This window comes from Marmota monax, unplaced genomic scaffold (assembly GCF_021218885.2).
Source record: "Marmota monax isolate L192 unplaced genomic scaffold, Marmota_monax_Labrador192_F-V1.1 WCK01_AAM20220418_F8-fsc00087, whole genome shotgun sequence".
In the NCBI taxonomy this organism is placed as follows: domain Eukaryota; kingdom Metazoa; phylum Chordata; class Mammalia; order Rodentia; family Sciuridae; genus Marmota; species Marmota monax.
Window position 1 is genome coordinate 4,694,452 of NW_026693476.1, and position 20,573 is coordinate 4,715,024.

The 20,573-nt window shown below is 37.8% G+C and overlaps 1 protein-coding gene and 1 long non-coding RNA gene across 2 annotated transcripts in view; one reads left to right on the forward strand and one right to left on the reverse strand.

Moving 5' to 3' along the window:
- Positions 1-3,933: 3,933 nt before the first annotated feature.
- The window catches only part of LOC124101940 (uncharacterized), a 30,282-nt gene continuing 13,642 nt past the window's right edge, over positions 3,934-20,573 (reverse strand). Inside the window, exon 2 of the long non-coding RNA XR_006854749.2 lies at positions 3,934-12,310. This is a non-coding gene — a long non-coding RNA (uncharacterized LOC124101940). The remainder of the gene's footprint in view (positions 12,311-20,573) is intronic.
- On the forward strand, positions 12,109-18,357 carry Sike1 (suppressor of IKBKE 1). The gene is made up of 5 exons (XM_046458163.2): positions 12,109-12,267; positions 12,495-12,600; positions 13,637-13,779; positions 15,199-15,312; positions 17,016-18,357. The coding sequence occupies exons 1-5, from the start codon at positions 12,109-12,111 to the stop codon at positions 17,115-17,117; spliced, it is 624 nt and encodes a 207-aa protein (XP_046314119.1). The 3' UTR covers positions 17,118-18,357.

Genomic DNA, 20,573 nt, shown 5'->3' on the forward strand with positions numbered 1-20,573 from the left:
ATTCTTGTCAGGTCTTTTGGTCACAACAGCAAAAAAAGCTGACTAAAACACTAGTGTACCAAGAAAAGGACTAGACAGGCAATTGCTTGCAGATATTTTCTCCTACATGTGGTGCATACTTAGCATATCTCCTTTGCATAACAAAGTGTCCTGTAAATTTATGGTTCAAGGGGTGGCAAAGTGTAGGGAAGCATTAATTGCATAGATGGGGTTTAATTAAAAAAGCATACTAAAATATTGTGTGCAAATTTTAATTTTCATTTTTTAAAAAATATTTTTAGTTGTAGTTGGACACAATACCTTTATTTTAATTTATTTATTTTTATGTGGTGCTGAGGACACGTGCTAGGCGAGTGCTCTACTGCTGAGCCACAACCCCAGCCCCTGTTTGCAAATTTTTTAATAGTGAGGTAGGTACATGGACCAGCAGTTTTATCTATAGAATGTGTGGTAGTGGATATTTTCTTCCAGAATTTGGTTAATATAATCTGACAAAATGGTCTTCAGATGATAGGCACTGAACATAAAAACTATTATATACAGGGCTTTGACATGATTACCAGAGTCACAAAAAGTATGATCACAGGCAAGTTGATGGGATATATCTGGGAATACCTCTTTGAAAAATGGAATGACTACATCAACCAGGGATTTGGAATATTCACTTTTTGAGAAAAGTCATTTCCACTATAAAAATTCAAAGGGAACACAAAATCAGACCATTATGCATTCCAATGAGGGCTGAACAACTACAGAATGCCCAAGGAAGATCCTTTCTCAAAAAGCCTAGGGTGCTTTTGTCAAGCCCACAGACATATTTAATTCCCCAATTCTGGCTATATTCATGGCATGCAAGTGAAAACTTTTTTTTTCTTTTGGTACAGGGGAATCGAGCTCAGGGGCACTCAACCACTGACCCATATCCCCAGCCCTATTTTGAATTTTACTTAGAGACAGGGTCTCACTGAGTTGCTTAGCACCTTGCCTTTGCTGAGACTGGCTTTGAATTTGTGATCCTCCTATCTCAGCCTCCCAAACCACTGGGATTACAGTGCCACTGCACCCAGCTGCAAGTGAAAACTCTGATAAAGCTGCCTATTTCTTGTGGTACAAGTTAAGCACTCTCATCTTTATCTGAGTTGCTCTAAGCCAAGGTAGTAATGCTAGGGGACAGGCAGATGTGAGTGGTTAAGGGAATAATTCCATAAAATAGGCTCATTATTCTGACCCTCACATGCTTTCTTTTACAAAAAGCAATTTATCTGCAGCCCTGCCTGGCTTAAATGGACATGTTATGTTATATTCTCCAGCAAGCTACCTGTTATCTGCAGGAGAAATGTAGAACCAAAATAATGTTGGTAAGAGAAACCTAAGTTATGCTGAAGGGGGAAATTTTGTGACTCCTTTTATAGACCAGATTCCAAAATTCAAGGAAATAAGGAATTCCTCCTAACCATAAAATCTGTAAGAATTTACAGTTAAGAATCCAATTAGAACCCATCAGCATGGACCAAAGTGGGGAACTGAAAGTCATCTGATGTCATCCTGCTGTCAATCAAAAGTCAAGAGGTATACCGGGAAACTTCTCTGGGATTCCCCAATCAAACTGGAGTGCAGGAGAGGCATGCTGTCCCTTTCATTTCTGAGAGGACCCACTCTATCCCTTGAGAGTGTTCCCTTTTCCTATTTTCCATCCCTTTTTTTTTTACAGCCTCTAAGTCATCATTTATTGATTTATAGAGCACCCATCACATGATTGAGGTGCTTTACAATACAGTAAACATCACAACAGAACTCACATAGTTAAATACAATCAACAAATTACAGAACTAAAAAAAAAAACTGGAATGAAGCAATATTATGTCAAATTTCAAAGATGCTGAGAAGCGGCAGTACAAAAAAGGTAATTCCACCAACTAGAGACCAGACGGGCAAAGATACACAGGCATCACAACCCGAGGTGGGCAGATTTGTAAAGGGTGAACGAGCATATAAAATAAAATTTCACAACTGGGAATGAAGGCCATTAAAGATACTATGTCATCCAAGTGATCACAGAACCAGTGGAATGACCTCACAAATATATTTACCTTACAATGACAAGAAAATCAACCGCATATGGATTTTAAACTCAGAGTCCAGAAAGCCACTGAGATCATCCTTTCTGTTATGAACACAGGCTAAAATCTACAAGTTTCTCAAAAAACTTGGAATAAATTTAGTAAGAGCCAACAGTTCTACACCCAAAGGACTATGCAGATATTAATGGTTGGCACAAAGTTGGGGGTTGAGGGGGGGGTCCTTTTCCTAAAGCAGAGAAGAATCACCTCACACTAATGATGAGGCACTGGTGGGACAAAAGCCACCTAGTTCAGTGTCACCTGAGTGATTTAGATAACAAACGTAGAGGCATTTAAATTCACGGTCAGATGAACACTGGGAAAGGCACAGATGACATCTCTGACAGAGGAAAAGGAATCCTCCATCTATCAAGGCCTGTGTTTCAGTTTGTAGTATGGTGAGGGGACATAGTTGGAACGAGTATGAGGAAGAGAGGCACTCACTCCTGCCTCTCCTATTCCCCTACATCCAGCCCTAAAAAACCACCCAGTCATACCAACATAACTGCATTAAAGTGGCACTTAAAGTTTTGTTCAGAAACAGTTGTCCCTGAGTTACTAGGTCATTTGCTACTTATTGAGCAGTCAAATCCCAGGTTTTAACTCAACAGATTGCTAGTGGAATTATAGCAATAAGAGCAAAATTCCAACTCCACAAGCAACCACTATGTGGACGATTTCTGACTTAAGAGTGAAGGAGATTGCATTCAAAGTCCCTAGTAGGAGTGCAGTCTAGCTAGCACTTTGGGGCAACAATTTTTACAAAGTCTCTGGGAAAGACAAAAGTCATTAAGTTCTTGAAGAAAATTGGGCTCCAATGAATCAAATCAATTTTTATAGTCACTGAACATGTAAGGGTTTTTAATAATATTTATGGGTTTCTACAATACTTGAATGAAGAACAGACTGGGATTTATAAAAATCACTCTTTACTGGGACTACATCTGTAACCACTTTACCTCTGCTTTAAAAAAAAAAAAAACCTGACAAACTGGTAGAGGTCTACATTACTGACAGGATTCCTTTCACTCTTCTGCCAAAGCATTTCTCCAAACCCCACAGAGGAGGGATGCACCAATTTTCACTGATTCTGGCAGTCATATGCCATACCCGATCTGGTACTGTCTCAAGTTCTATCCCTTATATGCCAAAGATTGCTTCTCACTCTCAACCTCACAATAAATAGAGAGAAGCCTAGGACTGTCTAACAGTGCACATGCTCATTTCACCAATTGCTAAAGTTTAGAAAATTTTATGATATGAAATATACTTATGCTCATAATCAAATCCAAGTGTCATACATAAGTGACAGAATCTGCATGTCAAATACTTTTAGACTCACATAAGAATCCAGATAAAACCCAATACTTACACTGCCATGGCCATGTGATTTTCAAGTATTAAGTTTGTTTGCATAAGGAATCAACCTGAGATTTTTCTAAACTGCACTTCTCTGGCATTCAGTATTATAACCTTCATTCAATACAATAAAAGCCAACAACTTGACAATTATTGGAAAAAAATTATATTTTGGAAGAACTCACTACATAAGGTGACAGAATTCCAAAATCAAATTACATGAAAATATACATCGCAATTTCTTTGTACAATAGGTGAGAAAAATCTCTAGTATTGAAGAATAGAGACAAAGAAATATGAAGGATTAACGAGGATATAAGGGCAAATAGCATTCTTAATAGCAAACCAAGAAGTAAAAAGCTTGTAGTTGTGCATGCTTTATTTATCCAAACTTAACATTAAGTCAACTGAAGGGCAAAAATAAAACCAAATCAGAATTTTGTATTATTTGGGGTAAATTTCAGTAAGTTGAATTTAGAACCAACTTTTTTTTTTTAAGTTCTTGGGATAATGTCTAGGTTCAAGAGCTCTCAACAGCCAGAAAATGTTATTGCTACATCCAATCCAAGAGATGGGTGCAACTAGAATACAAAAAGACAAAGCACCTAGTGATGACCACTCCTCTGAAGTCATCATTAAAAATCAAGTAATTGCTTATTAAGTATTTCAGTATTTGAACTAAATCATCTGAGAACTTTCTGGCAGATAGAAGAGATAAAAGCAAAGGGGACTGTCAAAACAAAGAAGATACAAAAGTTTAGTAAGTGACAAGGGTTTAATGAAGCCTCAATGGTTTAAAGGAAATTAAATGGAAACTTTTAATCCTAATTGCTTTTCATCTGACATGCTTTAAGGAGTCTTTTTAAACTGATAAGAAACAATGAATAGGGAAAGAAAACCTGCTAAAATCTTTTTAGAATTTACACGATTCTTATTCTACTACAAGAAAGCATTATTTGGTACAAGGTGTATTTGTGGATGTACATGAACAGTATATATATTATCCGGATCATGTTGTGCTATGTACACGTCTTTACAATTCTTCCTGAAGGTTAAAACAGTTCATGAGAATTCAAAATGCGTAATCATCTGTAAGTTGGCACTTGTTAGGCTCTTGTCAGCATTGATAACTGGCATGTTTTATTGCAGCCCAGTTCCAGCCAGTGTTTTGCCAACTTGTTACAACAGAAGTCCAGCAATATAGGTGGGTAGAGTGCAGGAAAAACAGTGCCATGTTTCTCAATTGAAGACCCTGAAATAAGTGAAATTACTAGCTGCTGAATAAATGTCACTCAAAAGCAGTCTCTTGGCTTTTTCTTACACAGCGTGCAACTTTCCTTTTAAATTCTCCGTTTCTGTCTTCCCTCCATTCTTTCGCAGCATCGACATTAGCAGGTGAATCTCCATTAGGGTCTGCCAGCATAGAAATGACACTAATCATGATGGTTTCCACAGTGTGGATAGGAAGCCAGCATTCCTCTGGCTTTTCATAACCATATTTATCCTCCCCAGGCTCATGAAGAATAGAAATGCAAACATCACCATTTTTATCAACATTTGGGTGCCAGATTTCTGTAATGAATTTCATTTTAGGAGGCCAGAGGGGATAATCTTTTGGGAAAGTGAGATGAGCCTTAAAAACACCACCTTCATAAAGTGTGTCTGGAGAACCAATAATAAGGACTTCCCATCGATAGAGACCATTGTCATCTATTAAACCTGCTGAAAAGCCTTCCACTGGATTTTTGTTGAGTTCATGTAACAGGAAAATGTAATAGAGAATCACACCAAGACCGAGATATATCCTGATGAAGTTACTGAACTTCAAGGATAAAGAAAGAATTCTACCAATACCCAGGCAGAAGTAGGTCACCTGCCAGCTGTCTTCGCAGTAGCAGCGCCGACTGCAGCTCCGTCATCCTCCCCGCCAAGGGCCCGGGCTGGCGCCGGGGCTTCCGAAGGGTTAGGGACAGGCTCTGGGGGCGGCTGGAGCTGGATGTGCTGAGGAACACGGGCCCCGCGACCGGATCGCGGAAGCCAAGGGAGGCCGGGCTCGGGCAGCGAGAGCCGCACCTCGCCGGTGCGGTTCCACTCGGTTCGACTCTTCTCACAGCGCCTCCTCCATCCCTTCTAATAACTCATTGCCTGTTACTTTGAGTGACATGTCTGAAATCTTTCTGCTTTGATCCCAAGAATCAGTATTTGATGCGGGAGAGGGTCTTCATGCTACCTCAGTTTCCTGGAAAGCCCCAGCCCTGTAAAAGTAACCCCTCACTGGAATCTCAGAATGAGAATCTAAGTAGTCTCGATGATGGTAAAAACCATCTTTTCATTTTCATTCTCACAGTTTACCTCAACCAATACTAGTTTACTGATGAAGATATGACTTCATATATTGTCAGGGTATGTGATGGTGACTTGCAGAGTAAATCTTTAATATTTCTTCATGGTAAATCCTGAGACTATGAAATTCCAAATTTGACAAAACTACTAGAGCATATAATTTCCCCTACAGGGTGAAAACAAAAATCACACAGGGAACAATAAAATGATGCCCATGCAGATGCTAGGCTGTTGCTTAAGGAAACTCACTAAGCAGAAGTCCTACATGCTAGTAGATGCCTCAGGAAAATTTCAAATTACATACATTAGCCTAATGTGGTGGCACATACCTGTATACCCACCAACTCAAGAGCCTGAAGCATGAAGATTGCAAGCTCAAGGCCAGCCTCAATGTAGTAAGATCCTCAGGAACTTAGTGAGTCAAAATTAAAACAAAAAACACAACGCTGGGTTCAATCCCCAGCAACAAAACAATACAAAAAATTACTACACATCATGAACCCATAATCATAAACATTAAATCTTCAAATTCCAAAAATTTACTATACTGTGGCTTTCCATATAATAGAAGGTTATACCATTATCCCTCATGGGGGATTGGTTCCGGAACCCCCCTGCAGCTACAAAAATCTGTGAGTGCTCAAGTCCCTTTCACAAAATGGCATAGCATTTGCATACAACCTACATACATATTCCCATAGATAAACTTGAATCATCTCCATATTATTTATAATACCTAATGCAATGTAAAAACAACAAGAGTTGTTTTATTGTTTAGAAAATAATAGATGAAACATCTTTGTGTTTTGTACAGACATAATCCTTTTTTTGTTTTTGGAACCAGTGATCAAGCTCAGGGGCACTCTACCATTGAGGCACATCCCCAGCCCTATTTTGAATTTTATTTAGAGACAGGATCTCACTGAGTTGCTTAGCAAGGCTGGCTTTGAACTCCCTAGCCACCTGCCTCAGCCTCCCAAGCTGCTGGATTACAGGCATGTGCCACCACGCCTGGCTAAACATAATTCTTTAATTGATATTTTCTACCTGTGATGATTTGAATCTATAGATGTGGAACCCACGGGTACAGAAAGTTGACTGTATGTTTTCATAATGTGGAATCACTATGATTAGCCAGGATCAGGGTAGAGGTGACAAATTTGGGGGGCATCTTAGAATTCAGTATCCACGGAGACTATCATGCTAGTGAAATAAACCAATCCCCAAAAATCAAAGGCCTAATGTTCTCTCTAATAAACTAACACACAATAAGTGGGTGGGGATGGAAGAATAGAAGTTCACTGGATTAGACAAGAGGGAATGAAGGAAAGTATTGGGGGATGGGAATAGGAAAGACAGTACAATTAATCAGTCATAACTTTCCTATATTCATATATGAATACACGACCAATGTAACTCCACATCATATACAACCACAGAATGGGAAGTTATATTGCATGTATGTATATTAAAATACATTCTACTGTCATGCGTATCTAAAAAAACAAACAAAACATTTTTAAAAATTAGTATCCATTCATTTAAGTGGGTTCTTGTGACAAAATGAACCATTTACATTCACACTTTATTGAATATTAAAAAGACTTTAAGCCAGATGGGATGACCCACACCTGTAATCCCAGCAAATCCAGAGTCTGAGGGAAGAGAATCACAAGTTTGAAGCTGGTCTCAGCAACTTAGTGAGGCCCTAAGCAACTTACCAAGACCTTGTCTCAAAACAAAACAAACAAAGAAGAAGATAACTCTGAAGCCAGTTTGGCATTTCACTTTACTTCCTAAGAATTTCAATTAACTCAAATTTTACTGTGTACATGCAGGGATTCATGTCCTACTTATCTTAATGTATTTGCTGACCACTCCATAATATCATAACAATATCACATTTTAAAAATAATATCACCAGGTGCAGTGGTGCACACCTATAATCCTAGCAATTCAGGAGGCTGAGGAACAAGGATTGCAAGATCAAAGCCAGCCCCAGAAACTTAGTGAGGCACTAAGCAACAGAGTGAAACCCTGTCTCTAAATAAAATGCAAAAAAAGAAAGGACTGGGGATGTGGCTCAGTGGTTAAGCACCCTTGGGTTCATCCCTGGTACCAAAATAATAACAATAATAAAGAAATATTATTTAATATTTATTTATTATAATATAATAATAAATATTTCTAAATTAAAATTAATTTAAAAAAATAAAGATAATGTCTGCTGTACACAGGGATCCTTGCCTGTAATCCAAGCAACTTGGGAGGCTGAGGCAGGAGGATCGCAAGTTCAAGGCCAGTCTCATCAACATAGCAAGGTAACTTAGGGAGACCTGTTTCAAAATAAAAAACAAAAAGGATGAGGCTCAGTGGTAAAGCACCCCTGGTTACATTCCCCAGTGCAAAAAACAAATAACAAAAATTAAAAATTAAAATAAAAGATCTGAGAACTTACCATATGGGGAAAGAAGAAAGAGTAAAATAGGGTACTTACTAAATGCAATATGGGCCAGGTGTGGTGGTGTACACTAATTCCAGTGACCCAGAAGTATCACAAGTTCAAGGTCAGCCTGAGCAATGTAGCAAGATCCTGTCTCAAAATAAGTGAAAAAGGGCTGAAGATGTAGCTCAGGGGTAAAATACCTTTGGATTTTATCCCCAGTAACAGAAAAAAAGAAGAAAAGTCAGGAGAATATGAATATATTCAGCAATTGAAGACCTGGATGAGGTCAAACAGATGGTAGTAGGAGAAAGAGTTACAAGAATGGGACAGATTGAGAGCTGGGGCTGTGGCTCAGTAATAGAGCGCTTGCCTAGCACATGTGAGGCCCTGGGTTTGATCTTTAGCATCACATAAAAATAAATAAATAAAATAAAGGCATGGTGTCCATCTATAACTAAAAAATATTTTTAAAAAAGAATGGGACATTCATAAAACAAAGGCTATAGTCAAAAACATAGGTAATAAAGCTTAAATTCCTAGGGTGGGGGTTTTTGGTATTGAACCCAGGAGCACTTTACCACTGAGCTACATCCCCAGGCCTTTTTTTTTTTTTTTGGTTTTGTTGTTGGACACAATACCTTTCTTTCTTTATTTTTAGGTGGTGCTGAGGAGCAAACCCAGTGGCTCACACATGCCAAGCAAGCACTTTACCACTGAGTGACAACCCCAGCTCCCCCAGTCCTTTTTCTTTGAGACAAGTTCTAAGTTGCTTAGGGCCTCAATAAGTTGCTGAGGCTGGTTTTGAACTTGTGATCCTTCTGCCTTAGCCTCCCAAGTTGCTGGGATTATAGGCATGCATCGCTGTGTATGGCTTAAATTTTTTGATGAGAAATAATGATTGGTGAATGACCCAGGGTACAACCATGGATGTCTCTAGAAATGAGGAGTCAAAGGAAGGCTGACTTTTTTTTTTTCTTTTTTTTTTTTTTTTTTTTTTTGGTACCAGGGATTGAACTCAGGGGCACTCGACCACTTAGTCACATCCCCAGCCCTCTTTTGTATTTTATTTAGATACAGGGTCTCACTGAGTTGCATAGCACCTCGCTTTTTTGCTGAGGTTGGCTCTGAACTTGTGATCCTCTTTCCTCTTGCCTCAGCCTCCTGAGCCGCTGGGATTACAGGCGTGTGCAGCCGTGCACAGCAATGGAAGGCTGACTTTTACTGGGCAGATGAGTATACCAACCTGCTCTTTTCTAAAACAGGAGGAATGGGTTTAGAAGCAAAAACAATGAGATCAGTTTTAGACTGTGTCAAATTTGTGGTTCCTATAGGTTGTCCCTGTGAAAGCATCCTATAAGCAACCAAATATAAATATCCTGTGTTCGTGAAAGAAATTTGGACTACACAGGTGAATTTGAGAGCCATCATCCCTGGATGGAAGTCAAAGTCAAATTAATGAAAGAGATTACCTCTGTAGCATTTTTATCTCTCTCTCTCAAGTACTGGTGATTGAACTCAGGGCCCCCTTCACACATGGCTAGGCAAGCTCTCTGCCACTGAGCTACATCTATAGCACAACTCTGTGCTCTGTATTAGTATTTTTCTGTTGGTTAATGGTTCTGATTTGTTTTTTTTGTTGAACTGTTTCCCATATTCCTCTCGACAAAAAAGTTATTCAAGTGTCTCCACTGTGCCAGCTGCTGGGAAAACAATGGTGAAAAGCCTTCTCTATTGCTTCTGTGACCTCTACTTACTTACCTTCCATTATGTTTTACAGTATAAACTTATTCTCCTGTTTAGAATACAAGCTTCCTGAGAACAGAGACCTGTGTCTTATTCTCTGCTGTATTCACAGGGATTAAACAGTGCATGAAACAAAGAAGAATCTCCAAAAGCATATGTTAATGAATAAAAAAGTCCAAAGTTTGACATACAAGGCTGACTGGTAAATTCTTATAAACCAATATAATAAACAGCACAGAAATCACTACTGTTCTAGTTAGATTTATTTTCAACTTCTTAATGAAACCAAAAAACAAGAAGCAAGCAGAAAATAATGTTGACTCCACCTCACCCCATTTAAGATGACTACTATCAAATGCAAAATAAAAAATAAGAAGTGTTGATGAGGAGAAATCAGAAGACTTGTGCACTGTTGGTGGAAATGTAAAGTAGTACAGTTGCTATGGAAAACAATATCATGGTTCCTCAAAAAAATTTAAATAGAATTACCATATGACCCAGCAATTCCACTTCTACCCATTTTATACCCAAAGAATTGAAAGCAAGGTCTGAAAGAGATACTTGAACACCCATGTTCATAGGCACATTATTTATATTCCACCCAAAAGTGAAATCAACCTGAGTCCACAGAAGAACAACAGGATCAACAAAATGTAAAATATACATACAATATAATATTATTAGCCTTTAGAAAGGAAAGAAATTCTGACACATACTAAAATATGGATGAACCTTGAGAATATTATACTAAGGTAAATGTCAATCCCCAAAACACAAATACTGTATGGTTCTGTTATGGGAAGCTGCTTCAGAAAACACTCTTAAGTCCGAATTCAAATCAATGAGAGCTTTATTTACCTGGCCAGGGACTGTCACCCACCCAAAGAGACTGAAGCTCTGTAGGAGAACAACAGCTTCCTGGTCCATTTTTTGAGAATTTATGGACAAAAACCACAACTCAGTGGCTAATTTTCCAGTTAGCAAGCAAGCAAATACAGAAGCTAGAGAAAAGCAATTAGCTTTGCAATTCCTGGATTCAAGCAGGTGCTAGGCAAGAGTATCCTGAGTTTGAGCAGGGGTTGGCAGGGGCGAGAATCTATTTCAAAGTCATATAGACCCACAAGTGCACTCAAACCCAGGATGTAACTCACCACACCACCGCTGCATCCTGAGTGTGATACAATTTGTTATAAGAAAACAGGTTTCATTTTGGTTTCTCAGAAGCAGATTTGTATAGAAGGCAATAAAATGGAGTCTTAAGCCTGTCTATGACAGTTCTTGCTTTATAATGGTCTTATCTCACTTATCATATCTATAATCTATATTTTTTTACTAATCTATAACCTATAACTTACACTCTTACTGATTTTATTTATTAGTTTACACCACAACAATTCCACTTACCTGAGGTACTTAAGACTAGTCAGATTTACACAAACAGAAAGTAGAATAGTAATTGACAGGAGCTTAGAGAGAAGAAAGAGAATTGCTTAATAGCTATAGAGTTCCAATTTTGCAAGATGGAAGCGTTCAGGAGATGACTGTTGATGATGGTTGCACAATTTAAATACACCTAATTACCGAACTATATGTACACTTAAGAAGGGTTGACTGGCTGGAAGATTTATCGAAGTGGTAGAGCGCTTGCCTAGCATGTATGAGTTAGATTCCCAGCACCTGAAACGCAGAAAAAAAGTTGAGAGAGTAAGTAGGTGCACCACAATATAAAAAACCAAAGCAAAAACAAAACAAAACAACCACCTATGACCGAACAACAAACCACGTCAATCAAAAATAGCAGGGAACGAAGAACCTTAGACCTGTCAGCCCTACCGTATTAACCACCGGGCTGTGGGAACTGGGAACTGAGGGCGGGGCAAGGGCGGAACTCCGGGGCCGGGCGAGGCTACAGGGAAGCCAGCAGGTTAAAGCGGATCACCCCAAGGGCTGGGCTGCCACTGCGCAGGCGCACATAATGCTGCCAGGCGCCTTTGAATCGTGCCCGGAAGTGACGCTTGTAACGCTGAGACAGGTCCGGGGACTACTAGTGTGTATCGCCTAGGTGAGCAGGGCAGGGGCCGGGGTATTCCTACCGCTATGAACTGCACCATCGAGAAGATCCTGACCGACGCCAAGACACTGCTGGAGAGGCTGCGGGAGCACGATGCGGCCGCCGAGTCTCTGGTGGATCAGTCGGCCGCGCTGCACCGACGAGTGGCCGCTATGCGGGAGGCGGGGACAGCGCTTCCGGACCAGGTCAGGCAGAGGGTAGAGGTCCTGGGCCCTCGGGTTCTAGGCACTGGAAGGGAGGAGAGATGTGAAATGGGGTCTCGGCTTGGAGTTTATTCCCGATTCCAGAGGGTTGTGGTGAGAACTGTTGCGGGATCGGGGTCAGGATCCCTGCACTGGAGCCCTGACTACTGCTTTCAGTTGCATCTGCCACTGTACTGTTTATCGTGAGTTTAGTGTGTCTGTTTGTCCAGTATCAAGAAGATGCGTCCGACGTGAAGGACATGTCAAGATACAAGCCTCACATTCTGCTGTCTCAAGAGAACACACAGATTAGAGACTTGCAGCAGGAAAACAGAGGTTAGTAGAGTCTTTTTGTGTATTTAAGATATTTCTCATACCCAGTAAAAGTTAATAAAAGTGATTATCCTATGTTTATTTACAGGTCAGTGCTCTTATTAGGAGGTTTAATTACTAACAATAAAGTTTTCCAGATTACCCTTTTTAAGGTCATCTACTGATTTTTTTTTTCTTTGAATGTGTATTAGCAGCTTATCAAAGAGATGCTTACACAGTTGAATTATTAGACGCCTTTTTTTTTCCTTTAGGGTATACCAAACGGAGACTTGCATTTAAAAAGAGTTTATATTCTCAGAGCCTTAAAATTTAATACTTACGTATTCATTAGAATAAACACTGAAGTTTAAGATTCATAATGCAGTTAAGAAAGAGCTTCAGAGATGTTAAACAATTGGCTTATGAGTACTAAGGAACTAAGTCACAGAAATCAAACCATGTCTTCTGATTACACATCCCGTGTTATTTCTACCATACTATGCTGCCTATGCCTACAAAGTTTTTGTTTTTTGTTTTTAGTTTTTTGCAATTGATTCCAGGGGTACTCTACTACTGAGCCACATCCCCAACCCTTTTTATTTATTTTGAAACAGAGCCTCATTAAGTTGTTCAGGTTGGCTTCAGATTTTTGATTCTCCTTCCTCAGCCTCCCAAGTCACTGAGACTACAGGTGTGGGGCTATACACTCAGCCTAGAAAGTTATTTTTTATGTACACTGTAGCTGTTCAATTTTGTAGACTTAAACACTAAATCCGATCTTACTGTATTATGGTTCACATTGTAGTGCAATTTCTGTGCATAGATTGAATGAGCTTTTGTTTTCCCCATTAACATGTTTTATGTTTTTCAAGATAACTTTTTAAAATGAACTTTTAAAAATCATAATGCATGTGATCATGTTCTTCATATATGTAGGAAACATAATTTTTTCACTTTGAATTAATAATATCTCATGGAGTATGGTAAAATTCTGTTAAGAGTTTAACCTTGGGATCTATCTCTCAGACATCACTACCAAGGTATTTTATTTTTTTGTTAGAACTGTGGGTTTCTTTGGAGGAACATCAGGATGCTTTGGAACTCATCATGAGCAAATACCGGAAACAGATGTTACAGTTAATGGTTGCAAAAAAAGCAGTGGATGCTGAACCAGTTCTGAAAGCTCATCAGTCTCACTCTGCAGTAAGAAATCTGATAAATAAATTATAAATGAACTGAATTGAAATTTTGAGACTGTTTCACTTTGTATACTTGTTTTGGAGAAAAGAAAGTACACATTCATTGTTTATTTTGTTGTGGCTTTGTAAAGATATGGCTAAAAAGAAGGGGAGAAGAGGCTGCTCAAGTCCTTTTGAGTGGGACTATGTTCCCCTCTGCCCTCAGCAAGATCTCTTTTCAAGATGTTAGCTTTTCCATGAACTATAATGCAAGTTGGTGTTGAAGGTGCTCAGTAAACACTTGGTTGCTTGTAATTGGTACATTTGACTGAATTGTAAGCTTCATGGTTTAGGGGAGCATACTTTCGTATTTTTTCCTTAACCTAGTTTCTGGCACATATCAGGCAGTCAGTAAAGCTGTGTTAAACTAATCATACTATGTTACTTGAGAGAAATGTTTTGTTTTGTCTTAAATGACAGTTTTTATACATTAGTCAGTGCCGATTTAATTTGAGAGACCCAGTATTGTGCTTTTTTTTTTTTTTTCTGGTGGTGCTGAGGATTGAACCCAGGGTCTTGTGCATGTAAGGCAGGAACTCTACCAACTGAGCTACTTTCCAGCGCCACCCCCCCCCCCAGTATTATTGTTCTATTTGTACAGTTTTCATAGTTGTCATTGTGCATTCACATGTACTATATCATTTAATCCTGGATTAATAGATTGGAACCTCACTATTTGCTTCAGGGGAAGTGTACTGAAAGATGTTCGTTGAATGCATTTTCAAAGTTTTAGGGAACGGGGATATTTTAGATATTTGAGTACCTTTCATCTGGAAGGAAAAAAAACTATTTTCTGTGGTCCAGAGAAAAGTTTAAAAAGATAAGAATTTAGCTCATATGGAAATACTTTCTAAGAGATATAGCCAAAGATAAAGGAACCTCATACTGTGATAAACTTCCTGCCAATAAAAGTATTCAAACTTGAGTTAAATAGCTACCTAAAGTCCAACTTCCAGTGGGTAGTTAGACTACAACTGATCTGTTGAGTGTGAATACCACAAACTCACTTTATTATGGCTCAGATTATTGGTTAATTCTGGTGCAACTTCTGTGGCATAGATTGAATGAAGGTTTTTGTTTTTCCTATTAACACATTTTTATATTTCAAGGTAACTGGTTTGGTTTTCCTTTTCTTTTTTTTTTTTTTTTTTTTAGTTGTAGATGGACAAAATATTTTTATTTGTTTTTATTTTTATGTGGTGCTAAGGATCGAACCCAGTGCCTCACACATGCTAGGCAAGTGCTCTACTACTGAGCCACAATGCCAGCCCGAACTGTTTTTTTTTTTTTTTTAATTAACTTTTAAAAATCAGTTCATACGATCCTGATCTTCATATGTATAGGAAATATCACTTTTTCACTTTTTCCCTTAATATTTTCACAGGAAATTGAAAGTCAGATTGATAGAATCTGTGAAATGGGAGAAGTGATGAGGAAAGCAGTTCAGGTGGATGATGATCAGTTTTGTAAAATTCAAGAAAAACTAGCACAATTGGAGGTAAGATTGTTGCTTTTTTAGGTTCACAATTTTTCGCAGTTTTTGTAGAGTCTAGACATTAACCTGTCATGGCAATGTATTTATGTTTTCTGTGTGTGCTCACAATTTAAAATTCTTCCTTCATACTCTTTTCAGGAAAGGAAATGTAGTAAACTATAATCAATGAAAATATCAACTATGTATTAACTGGAAGTTGAGATATTATCACATTGGGAGAGTAGAGAGTGGAAGGAACAGGTTACATGAGCTGAAATCCCTCATTTACTATAATAAGTCAAATAATGTCTAAAATTGAGGGAATGGTAGGGCAAGGGATGTAGTTGAGTGGCACGGCACGTGCTAAGCATCCACAAGTCCCTGGGTTTACTTCCCAGAACCATTAATGGGGGGTGGGGGGTGCGGGAGCAGGGGAAGTGGCAGTATACCCATATTATTTAGAATTATGGAAATAAAAATCAAAATAGATAAAAAGAGTTAACGGTGAACAAAGCCAAGAAACTTCTATTTATTTTATAGATTTAACTTTTTAAAGCTATTTCCATGTAATATTTTGATTAAAATAGAAATATATTACAAAAGAAATACCTAGTGTAATAGTGTTCCCAGAAAAACATATTAGTAGATGGTTTGGTGCTTGCTGCAAGGAGTTATCATGGGCCCTTTGAGAAATAGCAGAAAGCCAGGATGCTAAGGCAGAAGGATCTGGAGTTCTAAGCCAGCCTGGGCAACATAGAGAGATCAAGTCTGAAAAAACAAACAAAAAAGAAATACTAGAGAAAAAAGTCCAAAGTCCAATGGAAAGAACAAGACTAGTATTTACATAATATGAAATGTTATTTAAGTGCCAGAAGAAACATACCAAAGTATCTTTATGTGGTCTCAAAGATTTATTGACCATGGGCTCTGACCTCTTTGGCGAACCCGGAAATACTATGGTTTACCAGAATTCCTGCAGAGAAAATAATGATGAAACACCATCTGGAAATCAAAGGGAGTGACAGGTCCCAAGTAGGAATTAGGAGTTAGTTACTAGAGCTAACTTCTTTTTATTATCCCTGATTTGTCTCAGTTAAAGAAATAGCCCTAAGGAAATGTGGGACAAGTTTACTTAATAATTCCAGTGGAAAAAACATGGCCCCAAAAGTACTACATCCAAGTTGTCTGAATGTGGACACGTTTTGGGAGCTTTGTGATCCCCAGTATCTTCATCTTAAATAAAATATGCATGTAGGCAATGATATCTACACTAAAGATTGTTAGGAAATAACATATATAATGCACTGACATGGTACCTAGGTACAGCTCAGTAAGTGGTTTATCGTCTCTCCCTTTGTATCCATTTTCTAAAACTATTGGATATCTAGGAAAGGAAATTAATCAAGAGTGAAGAGATCATTAAGAATTTGAAAAACAGTAGTAAAACTTGTGGGAACCAAGAAGAGTATGACAAACAGTAAATTCCTCAAGTGAAAAGGAACCTTGTGTTGTTCCTTCTATATAGTCCTAACACTTGGTATATAAAAATTACTCCACAAATTTTAAATGAGTAAATAACTAGTATTTAGGAAATTCTTATCTAGTGATTTGTTTCCTTAAAACTAAAATGTTTTCTGTTCCTGGCCCCAAACAATGTGTTCTGACACAGTTTGACAATAAAAATACAGGAAATAAGATAAACCCGCCTTTTTTTTTTTTTTCCCCAGCTTGAAAATAAAGAACTTCGAGAATTATTGTCCATCAGCAGTGAGTCTCTTCAGGTCAGAAAGGAAAATTCAGTGGACACTGCTTCCCAACCCATCAAATAACTGAACTTCCAAGTGATGGCTGAAGATTATCTAGGAAGGAATTTATCTTTCCATCTAAGTATTATCCATCCAGTGTTTTGCCTCAGACTTGATTTAGTGTTGATTATAGATATCAGGCAGCAGTTTAGAATTCCCAGTCAATGTTGGTGTCCACAAAATAGTTTTGGGGTATATTGTGAGAATATACACTGAGTTTCACCATTCCTTCCTCTGTAAGACTACCTTTAATTTTCATTTCTGGGACCTCGATTTATATAAACTGTTTTCTGTTCTTTTGTTTTCATATCTCTGAAACTTTGAGCATTTTATTATAAGCCAGTTCTCTTATTTTATAGAGGATCATAAGATACACTGCTAAAGATTTTTAAGAGATTTAACTTTTTACATCTTTTTGGCATAAACCTGAATTTTTTTTTTTTTTTTTTCCATTTGACAGAAGTAACATGATTTCACAGAACTAGATTGGCAGATTCTCTGATTTGTAATGTCATTCACCTGTGAAGTTTTGATTCTCTCTGGTGCTAGGAGTTGGCACTTTGTGGTTGGGTGTCTTTACTCTTAATTTGAGAGAACTTATTGCTAAATCCCAGGAAATGTACTTGAAACATTTAGCCAACTATTTCCCCCCAGTAGTAGTATAGTCATCATTTCATTCAACGAATGCTGAGGAATCTGTCCTGTGTATGTGTACTCACATGAGTACTTTGTTCAAATGCCAAAAGTAATTTATTTATTTAATTAAGTGTAAGTAGTCAGTTTTCGATTTTGTCCTGCTAGGAAACCTTCAACTTAGGTAGTTTACCTAGGGTAAAGAGCATATCATGTATTTATCCATATCATAGTTCTAGATACTATATTTAATTTATATAACTTTTATTTTATAGTTAAGAACCACCATCTACTGGATGTCATTATTAGCACTGGTATTTGGCTCTTTTGACATATTTTTTTTTACATCAATGCATTTTTATTATTTAAGGAAAGTCATTACATTTATAATGCTATATAGGCAACAACAAAGCGACTTTGAGATTCAAATTCTGGGTAGTCAGCCAGGTTCACTCATTAACTCATTCCCATTTCAGTTCAGTCACATTTCGGATCTCAAAATTACTTTGTTATACTAGCCATTTAAGTTTTTCCAATAATGGTTCAAATAAACCTGTCAATATTATCTAGTATCCTTAGACATCCTAGTACTGCATGGGAGAGACATGATATTAAAGAGTTATTTGCTAGCGCTCTGTGTGATGTAAAGTTTCTTTTGTACTGCTCTGAAGAACTCCAGATAAAACAAACAAAAGCTCCCCAAAATGTCTTAAAGGCATCTGATTCCAGTAATGACAATGTACTGCTTAGATTACTGGGTATTAATGAACAGTTATATGTCATTTTAGAATTTGTCAAATTTCTTTTCACTGTCCTGCAGAGAATTTAAATGGAAAACACTTCTACCCCCCAAGTGTGTGCATTTTTATTTCATTTTCCAAGAGTAAGTAAACTTTTAGTCCAGCTATTTGCCTTGAAGTAAGCCCTAAGTATGTGTCACAAGTCCATTTGGGAAGCAGGTATCCTATACCTTTTGTCAGCTGCCATGCCCAAGTTTTCTTGAAAATGATAAAGTTCTCAAGTAATTCATTAAGATATAATATAGCATTCTTTGCCTTTTGTTCTTTTAGAGCAGTTTATGAAATTCTTTACATCACAGATTTCAGGGTAAATCTATATGTTAACCTTTTCTCCTAGGAAATCAAAATCTTGATGTCCAGTGACTCAGGAGGCTGAGGTGGTAGGATTGCAAGTTTGAGGCCCCAAGTAACTTAGCGAAAACCTGTCTCAAAATAAAAAGGGCTAGGTATGTAGCTCAGTGGTAAGATGCCCCTGGATTTAATCCCTAGCAACCCTCCTGCCCCAACCCCCCCAAAAAAGGAAAAAAGTTTGTTTTATGAGTGAAGAGTTTTCAGTGCCCTACATATAAATTCTGGCTGGTGGTAATGTTATAAAGGTAATGTATAGTTAGAAAATTAAATGGAGAAGGAATGCTCTTCTTCACTTTCAGTGAATATTAATGTCTTGCCGTAGATGGAGGAACTTGACTGGTTTGCAAAATTTCAGTATAAAATTATTATTTCTAGTGAAAACCTATTTGAGAATATTAGCCGGTTTTAATAGTTTCTAATTAGCCAGGAGTGGTGGTGTACTCCTGTAATCTCAGGGACTCAGGAGCCTGAAGCAGGAGGATCACAAGTTTAAGGTCATGCTGGGCAACTTAGTGACACTCTATCTCAAAAAATAAAAAGGGCTTGGGATGTTGCTCAGTGGTAGGGGGCCACTGGGTTCAGTCCCCAGTATTGGGGGGGGGGACCATAAATATCCTATAATTAGCATAATATATTCAACAAGGTAACTCTACAAATAGTATCTTATATTAATAAGATGTTAATTACAGCAGTTCCTTACGCATATTCAAACATTGAAGGTATATTTCAATATTCCTCAACATGTGGTTCACTAACCTGCTAAAATAAAAATTTGAGGATAGGATCCAGGAATTTGTATTTTAATAATCATCCAGAGTAACCTGCAAGGATACAAGTTTAAGAATATGTAGACTGTATGCAAAGCATTAGAAGTTGTGAGTTGAAAAAGACCTTGACATTTTCTGATGAATGGTAAGGGGAAAAAAACAAGGGTCATATAATGCAACATGATAAATCCATATAAATATGTATAGGAAACAGGAAAGACTATTTAAACTTGAGACAACAAATGGCTAGGAGGAGAACCAGAAAACCTTGGTGTCACAGAAGCAAAGTATAGATGGTACTGCCAATAATGATTACCATTTATTGAATGCTTTATTATGTGTCCGGTAGTGATATATAATCTCCACGTAAACTGTACCCCACTTTACAGCTACTCAGGTACAAGGAACTTATTATTTATCTAGACTGGAACCAAGATGCAGCCTAGGCACTTACTCTTAAATACATTTCTTTGTTTTATTCAAATACATTCTTAACCACCAAGTTAAGATGCCTTTAAGTGCCAAATATTGTACAGTCGTGGTTCTCTCTCTCTTTTTTTTTTTTAGTTGTAGATGGATACAATACCTTTATTTTTTATTTGTTTTATTATTGATTGAACCCAGGGCCTCACACATGCTAGGCAAGTGCTCTACCACTGAGCCACATCCCCTGCCCAATTTGTGGTTCTTGATTAGCAAAATCAATTTTTATTAATAGGGCAAAAGAAACTCAACTGCTTATACATTAGAAAATACCATTAATTCAATAAATGGAGTCAACTAAAGAGATACAACTATTATCTGTTTTTCAGAATGGCATAGTTGAGAGTACCTGTGCTTGTAACTGAAAGGATCAATGCTTAATTGGTGGTTCGATTGTAACTGAAAGGATCAATGCTTAATTGGTGGTTCTTACCACATACAGGAAG